Source organism: Podarcis filfolensis (assembly GCF_964270895.1).
Source record: "Podarcis filfolensis genome assembly, chromosome: 13".
NCBI classification, from domain to species: domain Eukaryota; kingdom Metazoa; phylum Chordata; class Lepidosauria; order Squamata; family Lacertidae; genus Podarcis; species Podarcis filfolensis.
Window position 1 is genome coordinate 5,480,122 of NC_139615.1, and position 16,185 is coordinate 5,496,306.

The window sequence follows — 16,185 nt, forward strand, 5'->3', positions numbered from 1 at the left end:
TCCTGCTAAATCTTACCCTTACATAATTCCTTACTTAACTACAATAAGTAATAAATTTATCCTTACAAAGCTTCCTGTAACCCTACTAGCGATGTTAATTGTTTACAGTTGTCCTTCATATATAACATGAATTTGTTCCAGTCTTTCTGGAAAGCCTGGTCCTGTCGGTTCTGGATTTCCCCCCGTCAGTTTAGCCAATTCTGCACAGTCCATTAATTTCATCTGCCACTCTTCTTTCGTTGTTAAATCTTCTTGCTTCCATCTTTGGGCTAATAACATTCTTGCTGCTGTTGTCGCATATAAAAACCATGTTTTATCCTGCTTACATGTTTCTCTACTTACTATACCTAATAGGAAAGCTTCTGGGTTTTTGTCTTTTTTTTTAAAGTATATTTCAACATTTTAAAAAGTTCATTATAATACATTTCCCAGAAAGCTTTCACCTCCTTACAAGACCACCACATATGGTAAAAGGTTCCATCTTTTTATTTACATTTCCAACATAAATTGTTCTATACATTTTTGCTAATTTCACTGGTGTTGGGTACCATCTATACATCTTTTTCATAACATTTTCTTTAAGCGAACTGCAAGCAGTAAGGGACAGTGTTGTTTTGACAAAGCTGGTTCTGGAGGCAATCTGGTTTCACGTTGCCAGGGAGTGTGATAGAAAAACACCTGCGTCTCAAGCTGCCCCCCTTTTTAGAAATACTGAGTGGAAGAATAACATCAACATTACACCCTTTGCTTTGGAGAGCTGTGTGTGTGTGTGATGAGTTCAATACAATATATATTTAATATACATGTGGGAAATGGGGGGGAAAGCAGATTTCCCTCTCCATTTTTGTGTGTGATTGTTATTTTCCCAGCCTCATTATTCTTGAAAACCTCCTCGCCATGTAATACCTGTTCTAGTAAACAAAGCTTTTTTTCAGAATGGATTAATCAGTTCTGTTTTTATGCAGCTGGGTTAAAAAGGACTCGGTCGATTCAAGGTCATAGCCCTGTTTTGCAATTGGGCTAATAGGATCTAATGTAGCAGTTAACAATACAAATTAATTTTAATGCTTGCTCTTCTTTGGCAATCACTCATAGCCAAGTAATATTGTCTTTCATAAACACGGTTTTAACTGAGTCCGCAAGGGACTGGAGGCCAATTCTGGACCCATACGTCCTTCCACAGTGGGGACATGGGTTTCCCGACAGGAGTGGATTATGGTGAGGGGTTTGCCAAGCGTGCCTTCCTCTTAGCACGTTTCTCCCTTTCGTCCTGAGTTCAAGCGTCTTCAAAGCCCAAGACACCTTTGGGAAAGGCTGTTCTCCAGTTGGAGCGCTCGCAGGCCAGTGTTTCCCAGTTGTCAATGTTTATACTACATTTTTAAAGATCTGCCTTAAGTGAGTCTTTAAACCTTTTGTTGACCACCAGCATTTTTAAGTTTGGAATAGAGTAGTTGCTTTGGAAGACGATAATCAGGCATCCAAACATGACCAGTCCAACAAAGTTGATGTTGAAGAATCACTGCTTCGACACTGGTGATCTTTGCTTGCTAGATACACGTGGGCACTAGTCTTGCCTGATACGGTACACTCTAGATAGTGAAAAGGTGCCATCCTTCAGGGCTGTAATTTAAAGCACCTTCAACACATGACTTCCTGCATTCTTTGAAGGAAGTCATGTGCTTTAAATCTATGATCTGGATCTGCGCTGGGGCTTGTGGAAAACTTCCAGGAGACCCAAGCCTTAGCCTTTGCTTCTAATGTTTTTCACAATCCGGCTTCTTAAGAAGTGGTTAGCTCTGACCTCTTCTTTACGAAACCCAAGAGAGCTGCATTCTGTTCTTCCCAACTCTCTTTCAGTAAAAAAGATTTTGTGTGTCACTGTGGGTTAAACCACAGAATCTATTGCCAATCAGAAGGTCGGTGGTTCGAATCCCCGTGATGCGGTGAGCTCCTGTTGTCTGGTCCCTGCTCCTGGCAACCTAGCAATTCGAAAGCACGTCAAAGTGCAAGTAGATAAATCGGTACCGCTCCAGTGGGAAGGTAAATGGCGTTTCCATGCTCTGCTCTGGTTCACCAGAAGCAGCTTAGTCATGCTGGCCACATGACCCAGAAGCTGTTCGCCGGCTCCCTTGGCCAATAAAGCGAGATGAGCGCCACAACCCCAGAGTCGGTCACGACTGGACCTAATGGTCAGGGGTCCCTTTACCTTACGTTCACATACAGGCCACTTGGCCCCTAGACCTAAGCCTGTTTAGACAGACTCTTGTCAAGCCATGCCCCCTCACACCTGTCCTGCTCTGCATTCTGGTGCTTCTGCATGGAAGGAGACTTTGAGGTATGGGGAACAGTGCAGGGGGCAGAAGCCTCGTGAAGTTTCCATAGCCGCAGTTGCACCCATTGAACCTCCTGCTCTTGGTCCTGGGCTTCCCAGTCACTGGTATACCCTCCCACAAGGGAATAGACGACTCTCAAGTCTGAAAATGTTTTCCCACCCCTTGCTGAAGGAGCTAATAAGTGAGAACAAGACACTCTGATATACTTGAATTTCCTTTATTCAAAAAACGTATAAGCTCTAAAAACAACACTATACACTATAAAAACATCCGTTGCCTGCAGGCCCAAGCTTTCCTTTCCAAGCCTGCTCCGGCCCTCAACCATCTTCCTTAATTGGTGTGCAGCCTAAGAAGTAGTTGCTTCTGGTGCTGTGAAGCCTCTTCCTCCCCTTCTTCATGGCTGCTGGTGGTGAGATCTTGCTAGATTCGTCTCCCAGTGCAAATAAGGAATTGGCAGGCAGAATCTCATTTTTTTCCTCCAGGACCTGGGAGCAGGGAGAGAGAGAAAGGAGACTGCAGTTACAGCCTGAGCTGCCATTTCATTTCACAAGGGGGGTGGGGATTTCCAAACAGGCATGTTTGGGTTCAGTGAAGCAGACTGGATTATGTGCACAGGGATGAACGGGACATCAGGAAGGGCAGCTTCCTGGAAAAGAAAATTAAATTGTGCCTGCCTCAGGATGGTTGCCCACAGCAGAAAGGGAAACACTCCTGCCCTTCCAAGAATTCAAGGTTGGAGAGATACACCCAGTGCCCACACAACAGGCAAGATTAAGGAGTTCAGCAGCGAAGGCTACATCAGACAAACTGTGGAGTGAACAGGGAAGTACAGATGGAGGGGGGCATTTTATTTCCATGTTATTTTCAGGCACTGGGCAAATGCAGACAAGTGTTTACTGAGTGGCAGCTTACCAGGGTGGGCACATAACTGGTTGCTAAGCCGACAGATGAGGAAAACAGACCTTTTGCGCCCAGGCATCGATGAACCCAATTTCAATACTATACGTTTTTTCATGGGAGTAGCTCAAAACCATTTACAACACAAACCACACACACACACACACGTTAAAACCAAGTACAAAAACAATCAAACAAGAACCTAAAATGCCCATCCATAATAAAATATAATACAAAGAAAATGGCAGACAAATGCAACCCATTCCACTAAAAAGACAAGCAGAGAAAGAGGCCACAAACATATCTAAGTACCCTCTAAATTAAGGGCTGAAAGCCTGGGGGAATAGAAATATTTTTGCCAGGCACCTAAAGGTAGCCGGGGAGAGCATTCTACTGGAGGAGAGATGGATAAGGACCTCAGATGACTAAAGCAGGGTCCAGATTGGTTCATATGGGGAGAGGCAGTCCCTGAAGTGTTGGGATCCTGACTCAGAAGGCTTTACAGATCAAAACCAGCTCTTTCAATTGAGCCTGGAAAGTAGTCAGCAGCCAGAACAGTTGTGCCAAGATTGGTATTGTGCTTGGACTGCTTTGCCCTGGTCAGCAATCTGGCCGCTGAATTCTTCACTAGCTGCAGTTTCCAAATAACCTTCAAAGGCAGCCCCACGTGCAACACGGTCATCTAACCTGGAGGTGACCAAGGACGGACAACAGAAGTTGGGCTATCCCCTCTTCTCCCCATTAATATTATTTCAAGTATATAATCTGTTTAAAAAAGACATAACCAGTTGGACTAGCCTTACCAAGTGCTTTTACAGACACACACACCATGGCCAGTCAGTGACCACGGTGTAAATGGATGTCACCACGCAGTCATTTCGTTACCCCTTCAAGTGTGCCAGACTATGGGGAACTCACAGCTCTGCAACCACCCCACAAGTGCCCTTTCCTAGCCCCAAAGCGAAACCTGAGCAGTGTTCAATGCTACCTGCATCTCTGCAATCCTCATACCTTTCTGGTAGGTGCAACAGCTGGCGGCTCAAAGAAGGTGTCTCCTCCAGTTGCCAGAGTAGGATCTTCCGGGTCGAAGCTGTCCTTTGAATCTCCCGCTTGCTCATCAGCAAGCACCCCTTCCTAAGGGGGGAAAAGGCAGGACACACTCTAGCCTGGACTGCACTTGATACAATCCAACACTTGGCATCTGCTCCAGGGACCCAATCCCCATGGAGGGAAGAGCTCAGCATGCTCAGGGGCTACCCCAAGCAGTGCCAAAACACCCTTCCATCGGTGCCTTGCTAACCATCACACAAACTCTCTGAGCTGGTCTTAGCATTGAGGGGACGGGAGTCAGGGATTAAGCATGTCAGTTTTTGAATGGGATTAAATCTTAAAGTAGAATCAGACAAAAAAACCCATTAAATACCTGTCTCTCTACCAGGGCAATTGCAGCCTCAATAGGAGGAGTGGGGAGGGAACCGCTGCACCTCCAGATGTTGCTGGACTACAACCCCCACCATCCCTGGCTACTGGCCATGTTGCAAGAGTTGGTGTGAGTTGGAGTCCCACAACCTCTAGAGACCAGTTTCCCCACTTATGAAATTACAGGATGGGAGAATGGAAGGCTGGTCTTATGCTTAGCAGGCAGCAGAGCATGCATGAAGGGGTTTGTTTTGTTTTGTTTGTTAGAGCGTTTATTAATTTTCCAATAAAAAACATCCAATTAACATATCAAATCACAATCCAATAAAAATCAAATTAAAAAATCAAATTGTCTTCCAAATTATAATCTTAATTTTGCGACTTTCCACCGTCTGAATTCCGAAGATTTCCAAATCTCAGCCCTGCTTCTCATCGCTCATCGATGTTTTCATTATTCCCTATCACGATTTTATCGCATGCATGAAGGGGTTAACCCCCTCTCGGGAGGCAGGCTTATAAAGGTGAACCATAAGCACTGATTGGGCTTACCAAAATATGTTCATTTTCTGCAGGGAGTGGAGGGGATCCGAGGATGGCTGTGTTGCTCCCCTTCTGCTTGTGAGAATTTGCCACCCATGATTCCCCTCGTCCACTGCAAGGGCGGGGGGAGATTCCTCCCCAACTGCAGGATATAACACCTCTTAGAGGTTACCTTCTGGGCTATTTATGTGTGGCATCTTGGGGGGAAAAAGGCCTATAAAACCCTTTGAGCCCCATGCAAAAAAAGAGTCACCAGCTCAGATTTGAACAACTCCTTCCTGCCAAGAGGCAGAAGTTTTCCCTTTGGCCCTGCAGCCTGGAGTTCCAGCCTGATCAATTCCCACCGGCTTTCTCATCTCACTTCCCAGCCTGCTGCAGCAAGCTGGGAAGCCAGGACAAGAGCTGTGCAAGATTTGCCCTCAACTTTAACACGCCCTGCCTGCTGAGAGGCGGAGCAGGCAACTCCAGGGCTGTCCTGCTCCCTCAAAGAGAAAAGGAGGTCTTGCCAAGAGTTGCTCACCAAATCATAGTGCTCGCGGTTCCGACACCTCCCGTACTCGCAGCGACAGTCCTCGGAGCAGGCCATCTTCTGCTTGCGGCAGCCGCACTTCTTGTTTCCACAGCGGCCTCGGCATGTGCACTGCAAAGGGAGAGCTCAGTGAGAGAGCAGAAAACACAGGTGGAATAGCCCACAAGTGGCATGGACCACCACTGCCAAGGGTGGCCCTACAAGGTCTCTCTGCTGTATCTGTTTCTGGGACTCAACTCCTTTCAGGTTTGGGGCTCTGAAATGAGGAATGGGGCAAGTGTGACCCGCATAGGTTCTTCCTAGCTGTCAGAGCCATCATGCATGATGCCGGTTGCCAAGGTGGTGCCCGTGGGCACATATATGCCCATAGAGGCTTTCCCCCAGGATCTCCAACCGCCACTGAAATTAAGCTTGAAACTGATTGCTTCCATTGCAATCAATAGGCTAGGTCAAAGTGTGAGCTTAGGGTATGCGTGCAGGGTTTTTTTTGGGGGGGGGGGGACAACAGCCTCTCCAGTTTGCAAATGCATCCACAGGTCCTGAAAAGATTTGCTGGAGCATCTTGACACTCCTTTGCCCCAAGACTGCAAGGCCACCCAAGGCACACTCAGCTCAGCTGTCACAGAATTTTAATTTTTCAATTTAAAGCCATCAACTATTCCACAAAAGGTGGAGGATTTGCACCAGAAACTCCTTAAGATATTTAGACACATTTGGCTGAACAGTATTCAATGTGCGCATTGTGGGAATCCATCAATGTAGAACCTAGCAATGATCACTGAGGTGGTTTTAATTAATAAATAAGACGATTAGACAAATTTGTGGAGGACAAGGAGATCTATCATCGGTTAGTCATTAAGCTGGATGAATGGAGCCTCCATGCTCAGTGACAATACAGTGGTACCTCAGGTTACATACGCTTCAGGTTACATACGTTTTAGGTTACAGACTCTGCTAACCCAGAAACAGTGCTTCAGGTTAAGAACTTTGCTTCAGGATGAGAACAGAAATTGTGCTCCGGTGGCGCGGCGTTAGCAGGAGGCTCCATTAGCTAAAGTGGTGCTTCAGGTTAAGAACAGTTTCAGGTTAAGAACAGACCTCTGGAACGAATTAAATACTTAACCCGAGGTACCACTGAATATCTCTGAGTATTTTCATTACTGGGATGGATATCAGAAGAGGGATGATGCCTTTGTGTCCCCACAGGCCAGTGTTGGAAGCAAGACAGAAGACCTGATGTGCACTTGGGGCTGGTCTACCAGAGCCAATTCTTGCATTGCGCCTCCTGGCCAGATTTCAGGAGGCAGCTTCCTAAACGTCAGCCATCCTGCTCGATGATCCTACCCCCAGAATGCTCTGCCGGGCTCCTCTGGAAAGCTTGTACGGCACCCACTCTGCATCTTCCATTTCTTTGGCCTCATCCGAGTCAGAAGATGAGTCTTCCTCATCCATGTCGGCTGGAGGCAGGGAGGTCATTCGCCTGCGAGACTTTGGCTGAAGGGGGGGGGGGAACCGAATAATAATAATAATAATAATAATAATAATAATAATAATAATAATAATTTTATATTTATATCCCGCCCTCCCCAGCCGAAGCCGGGCTCAGGGCGGCTAACAACAATAAAATACAACATTCTAAAATCATTTCATTATAAAATTAATTCAAATCAAATTGATGGCAACCATTGGGCTAAAATTCTGTGAAGATTGCCAAAGGAGGGAGTCAGGCTGCGCCCTGGCCAAAAGCCTGGTGGAACAGCTCTGTCTTGCAGGCCCTGCGGAAAGATGTCAAGTCCCGCAGGGCCCTAGTCTCTTGGGACAGAGCGTTCCACCAGATTGGGGCCACAGCCAAAAAGGCCCTGGCTCTGGTTGAGGCCAGCCTAACCTCCCTGTGGCCCGGGACCTCCAAGATGTTTTTGTTTGAAGACCGTAAGTTCCTCTGTGGGACATACCAGGAGAGGCAGTCCCATAGGTACGTGGGTCCTAGGCCGTATATGGCTTTGAAGGTTAAAGCCAGCACCTTAAACTTGATCCTGTACTCCACTGGGAGCCAGTGCAGCTGGTATAGCACCGGGTGAATGTGATCTTGCAGCGAGGACCCCGTAAGGAGTCTCGCCGCGGCATTCTGCATCCGATGGAGTTTCTGGGTCAGTCAGAAGAAGACAAGATCACCATTTCTGCCTCACTCAAGTTATGGAACAAAGGCAGCCGCACAAAAAATGATCAGGCCAGGTTGGATGCAGCTGATGGAAGTTGGAACCCAAGCCCACCTGGTCGAGGTTAGCGATTTTGTCAAGCAATGTAATTTGAGGCGCCATTTGGGGATCAGAGGCAAGGCTTTTAACTTATTTGTTGCATTCCTATCCCAATCTTTCCTTCAAGGGGCTGTACATGGCCCTGCCCCCTCCTCATTTAATCCCCACAACAACCCTGCGAGGTAGTTCAGGCTGAGAGCCAGGGACTGATATCCAAGGACACCCAGTGAGCTTCACGGCTGAGTTGGAATTTGAACCCTGGTCTCCCAGGTCCTGGTCTGACACCCTAACCATTTCACCACGCTGGCATGAACATTAAGGCAGCAACTAAGAGCTGTAATGTATTTTGACTTGTGCTTCTAATCCATACAGTGGTACCTCAGGTTACATACGCTTCAGGTTACAGACTCCGCTAACCCAGAAATAGTGCTTCAGGTTAAGAACTTTGCTTCCGGATGAGAACAGAAATCCTGCTCCGGCGGTGCGGCAGCAGCGGGAGGCCCCATTAGCTAAAGTGGTGCTTCAGGTTAAGAACAGTTTCAGGTTAAGTACGAACCTCCGGAACGAATTAAGTGCCGTATTTTTTGCTCTATAAGACTCATTTTTTCCCTCCTAAAAAGTAAGGGGAAATGTATGTGCGTCTTATGGAGCGAATGCAGGCTGCGCAGCTATCCCAGAAGCCAGAACAGCAAGAGGGATTGCTGCTTTCACTGCGCAGCGATCCCTCTTGCTGTTCTGGCTTCTGAGATTCAGAACATTTTTTTTCTTGTTTTCCTCCTCCAAAAACTAGGTGCGTCTTGTGGTCTGGTGCGTCTTATAGAGCGAAAAATACGGTACTTAACCCGAGGTACCACTGTACCCAGCTTTATCTTTCAGGTGATGGGATGGACCAGCCATACAAACAAGCTCTGTTGCACGCAGACACCCTGCCTTGCTTCTCGGGCCTGCCCCACCGGAAGGACACACACCTTGGGTGGAATGTATTCGAAGGGGGACTCCGGGGTGCCTGCTGCAGGGGCCGGCTGGCCATTGCAGATCCTCTGGCCACTGACAGCTTGGAAAACTCTCAATTTCTGTTGGGAAGAAAGGGAGGAGTGTGAGGTTCACTGAGTGGCAGGAGCAAAGTCAGCTCCTCTCATAGCAGCCGCTGCTGTCACTCCCAGACCTACCTGTCTGAGAGCTTCAATCTCTTCTTGGTGTTCCTGGTTCTTTTCAAAAACCTCCCTCATCTTGGCCAGCTCTTCTTCCTGTCCAGAGTAAAGAAGGCAAAAGGCTCTTAAGGTCTCATCTTCAGCTGCAAAGAAACCCATGCGTTGGGGTGTTTGCACACCTAGGATTTGTGCAATCCCTGCCTTCTAAAGATTTGAAGAGGGCTACTAAGAATGAAAGAATGCTCGATATTTCCCCCAGCTCTGATTTTTTAAAAAATTATTATATCATAAAGAAGGCTGATCGCCGAAGAATGGATGCTTTTGAATTATGGCGTTGAAGGAGACTCTTCAGAGTCCCATGGACTGCAAGAAGATCAAACCTCTCCATTCTGAAGGAAATCAGCCCTGAGTGCTCACTGGAAGGACAGATCCTGAAGCTGAGGCTCCAAGACTTTGGCCACCTCATGAGAAGAGAAGACTCCCTGGAAAAGACCCTGATGTTGGGAAAGATGGAGGGCACAAGGAGAAGGGGACGACGGAGGACGAGATGGTGGGACAGTGTCCTCGAAACTACCAGCATGAGTTTGACCAAACTGCGGGAGGCAGTGGAAGACAGGAGGGCCTGGCGTGCTCTGGTCCATGGGGGTCACGAAGAGTCGGACACGACTAAACGACTAAACGCCTTGAGTGCCATCACTTGAAGTTCCAACTTCTGGCCTACAGGATACACTGGTTGATTTAGAGACTCCCCACACACCACACCACACTTTCTCCCTCCCTCCCAGCAACACCACAATCCACCCAGTCACACACACAGCCCCTTCAAAACTTCTTTAAATGACCAGAGCTAGCATTGCTTTGAGAAACAGAAAAATGTGGAAGAACAACTACCGTATTAGCACAGCCTTCAAAAATGAGGGAGAGCAGAGGAGACACTTTGGTTACAAAGCAGAGGTCGACAAAAAGAGCCTCAAGAGTAGTGGTCTGAGCCAAAATCAAGCAGCCTCATTCAGTGACACAATGCCAGCACCACAAGCCTCGTTGCTTATAGATGGGATTCCTTCCCACCAGCAAAGGAACAGCTGGAATGGTTGGATGGCAAGCACAGCTGCCTTTGAGGGGGCAGGAGCAAGCACGGCTAAGGGACACAGCAGCTTTTACCTGGAACTTGATGCGCTCGAGTTGCTGCTGCTCCCGTTCTGAAATGGAAGTCTCCAGCTTCTTCTCCGCTTCCTCTTTGTGCTGTATCTGGCTGAGTAGATAGAGTACCTGGGGATGGGTGGAAGAGAGATGTGGGTGGGTAGAGACCTTGGGTCAGAGGCGGCACAGTCTGAAGGGAGGCTATACTTTCCATATAGCTGGCATTATGGCAGCCCAAGTCTTGAGTTGGCTAAACCACAAACGTGTGGGATAACCAGCCTCATATAACCAACATGCTTAAGTCTAAACAACACATGAAGGGGTTAAGGCCATAGAGTAAGCTGCCCTGCCAGGCTTAGCTCACCTTGGGAGGGATTGGATATAATTAAGCCTTTGTTCTCTCTCCCAGTCTACCAGAGAAGCTCAATGTATGACGCCTGAACTGGTTACTGCAGCTCAGACCTCATGGCTCTTACAAACCACTCTTGAGTTCCTATAGTAATAATTTAGGAACTTTCACCACAGTAACTAAGCCAAGTTTTACCGCCTGTGTTTTCTGACCGATGTATGGAAAACCACATGAACCTGACCTTTGAAGAGTTTGTAAGTAAACTATAGGGAAGTGTTACCAAATGTGTGGTCTTTCTCTATGCTAGGGGAAGAGGGGAGCTTTAGAAGAAACCCACAAGGGCATATTTTAAAGGTCTAACCTCCTCTATTTCCACGCTTTATTTTGCTGCGTGTTTTATGATTTTAAATCTCTGCTGGGGGTTCTCTCATCAAAGAATGATGAGAGAATGATCCAAGCCTGGATCTTGGGGGCATTCTAGTAGATGGCGCCAGAGCTAATTAGTTCTAATTCTCTTCCCGTCCACTCCATACTGTGTTCTACAAGGGGCAACACTGAGAACGAAGAGGAAGCTGGCAGGCAGACAGGGCCACCCTCTGGACTGGTTGTAAATTAAGGCAGGCAGGCGGACAGGATGGGGTTGTCTGACGGTAGTTCATGGACCAGCGTTCAATCTCAAAATTTACCACCAGATCACCCACATTTTCTAGCCACTGCACAACACAGAGTTCTAAACACTGAAAGAACTTGGAGCACCCCAAGCCTGCAAACTGAGAAGGCAGCAACCGAATTGCCCTTTCTCTGACCTTTGAAGAGTTTGTAAGTAAACTAATTTTTAACTTACCAAATGTGTGGTCTTTCCCTATGCTAGGGGAAGAGGGGAACTTTAGAAGAAACCCACAAGGGCATATTTTAAAGGCATATTTTCTCTGACCGCTGGCACTGCAGTTCTCCATAAGGGCACATCCAGGGATCCCATTCACAGCCACCTCTCTGCTAACAGGAGACTGTACTAAGCCAAATTCATAGGTGTGGGCAAAGGGTCCTTAACCTGGAAATCAGGTTAAATGTGCCAGCAGCAAAGCCTGGTTAGGACTACTCTAGAAAACCTGGAGTAGGTAGAGATAGACTGGGTGGTCAACTGCTCAGAATGGGATTTTGGTATGGGTGCAGTTTTTGTAGCTGCTGCAGACGTAAGTGGGGTTTTGGGGGGTGGGGGGGTGGCAGGTAATACCTTTTCTTGATGCTGCTGCTCCTTCTGGACCAGCTGACTCTCGTGCTCCGCTTCCATTTCTGCCACAACCTTTCGCTCTTCGAGAAGCATTTTATGCATGTCGGCACATGTGGTTTTGGTCTGCTGCAAACGGTTCTCCAGTTTCCCATTCTCCACTTTTGAGGAGACCAGCTTTGAAATACACACACACGGGGGGGGGGGGGTGGAGAGAGAGAGAGCACACAATATTAGAAGGCATCATGCTGAAGAATTTGCATCTAGGACCAAGGGGCTTTTGGCAGTTCCCTCACTGCAAAAAGTCAAGTTGCAGAGAGACTTCTCGGTGGAATACCCTCCCGTTACATGTCAAGGAGATAAATAACTATACATCTGAAGACATTTGAAGGCAGCCCCATATAGGGAAGTGTTTAATGTTTGGTTGTGCTTCTTTATTTGTTGGGAGCTGCCCAGAGTGGCTAGGGCAACCCAGTCAGGTGGGCAGGGTACAAATAATAAAAATATTATCTTGCCAACTGGCATCATTGTGCTCATTCAGTACAGGAAAGGTACAGAACTATATTTGAGAAAGAGTTGAGCTGTCAAGCAACAGAAGCTAGGAGGGCTGCCCCCAGCTTGGCAGCTCCATCGCCCCCTTCAGCCCACGAGGCCACTTTGCCACACGCTGGGTGCAGTCAGCCACTGTGTCACTGCCCCTTCCACCCCCCAGACCTCTTATTTGTTCTAGAGGCTCAAATCTGCTGCCACTCAAGCTTACTTCGCCAATCAGGTATTTGATGGCACACTTGGCTTCCGCAAGGTTGGTGATGCTCTCCCAGCGCTGCTTGGTGCGGTCGCCGGCGTCTGCATCCAGCAGTTTCTGCTGCAGGTCAGCAATCTGGGCGCTCCTTGGGAAGAAGAAGCCACCGCATGAATTCGCATCGGATTTACCAAAAGAGAAGATCGTTTGGGGAACTTGGGCAATTTGGCCCCTGCTTGTGTTGGATGAAGTGTGACTTGAGCATCAGCAGCAGCCCTGGGTGAATACGCAGTTGCTTAGACTGCCAGGCTGGGGTTAATTTCCTAAGAGACCTGCTGTGGTCCAGAGATGGTGCAGCAGAGTGGTGCAGTAGAGTTGGAAGGGACCCCAAGCGTCATCTAGTCCACCCCCCTGCAATGCATAGTTAGAACTATGGAATTTGCAACCATGAGATGATGAACACTAGAGCTCAGATAGCCTTAAAAGGGGGTTAGAAAATCAATGGAGCCAATAGGTACTAGTCAATCAAGGTTATATATTGGAGGCCGTATGCCTCTAAATTCCTACACCAGGCTAGATTAGCCTCCAGCCTGAGCTAGAGGAGCTTTTCTCACGCTCTTTGTTGTGGCTTTGCTTCTTCTGAGACTTGAAAACACCCCATACCTGAGCTCCATCTCTGTTTCGAGGCTCTCTATTTGCTTGGCGATGGAATGCTCCATTTCCGCAGCTTTATGGGAAAACGTGCGCCTCTGGAAAAGGAGGATGGGAACGGAATCAGAAAATAGGCAGAGCACAGGGAGAGGAGCTCCCTCCCCATGGAGATGGGGTGGGACTCAGTTCAGAAGATGAGGCAGTTTAACTCTAAGAGAAGCAGCAGTAGCTATTTCCAGCAAGGCGAGACTTTGATTTTCCCCTCTGGAAGGGGATCTGCTATGGTGGGGAAGCAGAACCAGCTTCTGGAAGATCTCCTGTCCCCAGTGCAGAATGAGAGAACGCACCCTTTACAGCAGGGGTGGGGAATCTGGGGGCCAGATGCAGCCCCCATGCCTTTCTATCTGCCCATTGGGGGTCTCCTTCTCCCCACCCCCTTTGCACCTCCTGGAGAGTTCTACCTAGGTAAAATGTCTGTGTGAGCACTGAAAATGCCTGGATGGAGGATCAAGAGGGCTGCACGAGTAAGAGTAGAAATTAGCCTCACTCTGCAAAGGCGGAATTCACACTCGTTGCCCCAACCTACTTTTGCCTGTGGCCCTGCCCATTACAGGCATGTGGCCTTTGGAAAGAAGCCTGTTTCCTGCATCAGAAGACCCCAACACCAAAGAGAAAGTGGATTAGATAGAACACACGGTCCCTTCCTTCCCCCTCTCTGCTGCAGCCTGCATTACTGCCCACCTTGTATTTTGACGGGAGGTTCTCCCCAGCATCTCGCTTCTCTTTAAGCGAGGCAATCTCCTTCGCCAAGGTCTTCCGGTCCTCCAGGAGGTCGTTGAGGTGACGCTGAGCCTCTTCGATGCTAACAAGGACCTCCACTTCGTTCGCGAGCCAGCTCTGCGCAAGATGGAAGCTGGTTACGACAGAGGGTCGGCGGAAAGGTGGCCAGAACCCACCCCAAGTTGCCTGCAAGCCAACTTTGCCTCTCTCGTGGAATAAGCCATCTGAGCCACTGTGAAACAAGGAGAGCTACGGCCCCTACCTTCACCCGAGCAGCAACTCCCTCAATCCCGCGGTTGACGTTCTCTTTTCGCTTATTGGTAGCCTCTTGCTGTTTCTGGAGAGCATCCTTTAAGCGCTTGTTGGCAGCAGCAGCCTGTGAGAGAGGGGTGGAGGCTGGTGTGTTGAAACAGGACCCAAGGCACAAACTTTCAAAATCCCTTGCTTGGCAATGAAGCTCGCTGGGTGACCTTAGGATAGCCACTCTCCAAAGCTAGCCTCCCCCTGGGATTTTAGGAGGACGAAGAGCTGGAGGTGGGAAAGCCTTCTATAGCCCAAAGGTCAGATCAAGAGCTGTCCAACCTTCCACAGGCCATTTTCAACAGGGATGGAACAAATTCAAAGGGGCTCCCTATTGGCACTTATCAGTTGACCGGTGCTGAAAGAGAGTCCCTTTGAACTTGTCCCATTTGCAGATCCAAAGCTGATTGCAAAAGCAGGGAGGATGTCCTTCTGCAAGGGCAGCTTGCATCCAAACCATGCCTGTAGCGTCTTCGAAAAGGGCTCACTGTCAGCAAACCCAGCTAGCCAAGGAGCAACTGGGAGCACAATTTAAGTTCCCGATTGTTCCTTCACAGCTGTGTCTTTTCCTACCTCTGCCTCAGAAGGGTGGGATAAAAATGTAACCATTAATGCGCTCCGAGAAGAGATTTGATCTTCTCCTACCCAAAAATGAGGATTTTCACAGGCTTTGAAGTCGGTATTCTAAGAACTCTTTGTTTTAAAATAAAGAGCCTCAGCCGGCATGGCTGACGAGGACAACAGAGAATTAAAAATCTGTAAGCAAGTACTTAGAATCATAGAATTGTAGAGTTGGAAGGGATCCCAAGGGCCAACTAGTCCAACTCCCTGCAATGTAGGACTGAGGTTAACTCATTGAAGATTACAAGAAAGATGTTACCTATCCTCTAGTTACTATGCCATTGACCTCCGATCTATGCTAGGCTTTCCAGCAAAGTTAGTGTCTTAAACCCGGACAGGAGAACCACCTGTGGCCCTCTAGTTCTTGTTGAATACAACTCTCATTACCCCTGACCATTGGCCAGGCTGGCTGTTGGGAGTCAGAGGCTGATCATGTCTGGAAGGCCACCGGTTCTCCAGCCTTCGTTTAAACTATGAATCCTAGAGGCAAAATTAAGTCAAGCGTATTCCATTTAACACCACATATTCTAGACTCTCTACACAATCAGAGGGAGGGAAGAGCTTTGTACACTATTCCCCCACTTCTGATTTACTGAATCAGGGAATTCTAACCTCGGGACCTGTCCCTTGTCTCTCTACCCAAAGCATTCAAAGTCTCAGCCTGTCTAATCTCTGTAGATTATTTTAAAAACAGCGGTGCTTCGCCAGGCGAAAGGGAATGCCGTCCAAGGCCACTCACCTCCTCTGCTTTTCGCCGGAGGACGGTGGCTTGCTTTTGGAAGTCTTGCTCTAGTTTGACAAGTTCATACTGCCTCTTGCGATCCTGAAAGACAAGGGTCAAAATGGCTGACCTTTCAACAACCAAGCAGGACGGTGATTTGTGGCTTCTATAAGTTGCTATGGTCTGGACTCAAACTTAGCAAGTCTTGTGACCCACTTTTATAGAGGCATTAAACCCACCTGTATTCTAGAGACCTCATCAAGTAATTTGAAATGCTAGGAAAACAGAACCCGGGACAATTCAAATTCCTGGTGTCTCAAGGAAGACTAGAGAGCCACAGCCAAACAGTTTAGATTACACTGAACTAGGCCATAGTATTACTTATTATAAGGAACACAGAAAGCAGCAGCTTAAGCGATAATACTGGAAGTTACTCAGGTCATTTTGTGTGGGGGGGGGGGGAGATTTGCATGTATGGAGTGGAGTGGATTTGCATGTATGGAAACTGGTGTGGAATGGTAGCAAACTT

The 16,185-nt window shown here is 47.9% G+C and overlaps 1 protein-coding gene across 2 annotated transcripts in view; it reads right to left on the reverse strand.

The window, feature by feature from the left end:
• Positions 1-2,534: 2,534 nt before the first annotated feature.
• Positions 2,535-16,185, reverse strand: part of LOC310746765 (chromosome-associated kinesin KIF4-like) — a 33,344-nt gene continuing 19,693 nt past the window's right edge. For both annotated transcript variants that reach the window (XM_083580803.1, XM_083580802.1), the window contains 13 exons: positions 15,675-15,758; positions 14,277-14,390; positions 13,976-14,131; positions 13,247-13,332; positions 12,602-12,731; positions 11,848-12,018; positions 10,286-10,393; positions 9,143-9,220; positions 8,942-9,046; positions 7,063-7,212; positions 5,710-5,829; positions 4,242-4,364; positions 2,535-2,818 (listed from right to left, as the gene is read on the reverse strand). In XM_083580803.1, the coding sequence (XP_083436929.1) occupies positions 2,651-2,818; positions 4,242-4,364; positions 5,710-5,829; positions 7,063-7,212; positions 8,942-9,046; positions 9,143-9,220; positions 10,286-10,393; positions 11,848-12,018; positions 12,602-12,731; positions 13,247-13,332; positions 13,976-14,131; positions 14,277-14,390; positions 15,675-15,758 (1,593 nt within the window). In that variant the 3' untranslated portion in view covers positions 2,535-2,650. The remainder of the gene's footprint in view (positions 2,819-4,241; positions 4,365-5,709; positions 5,830-7,062; positions 7,213-8,941; positions 9,047-9,142; positions 9,221-10,285; positions 10,394-11,847; positions 12,019-12,601; positions 12,732-13,246; positions 13,333-13,975; positions 14,132-14,276; positions 14,391-15,674; positions 15,759-16,185) is intronic.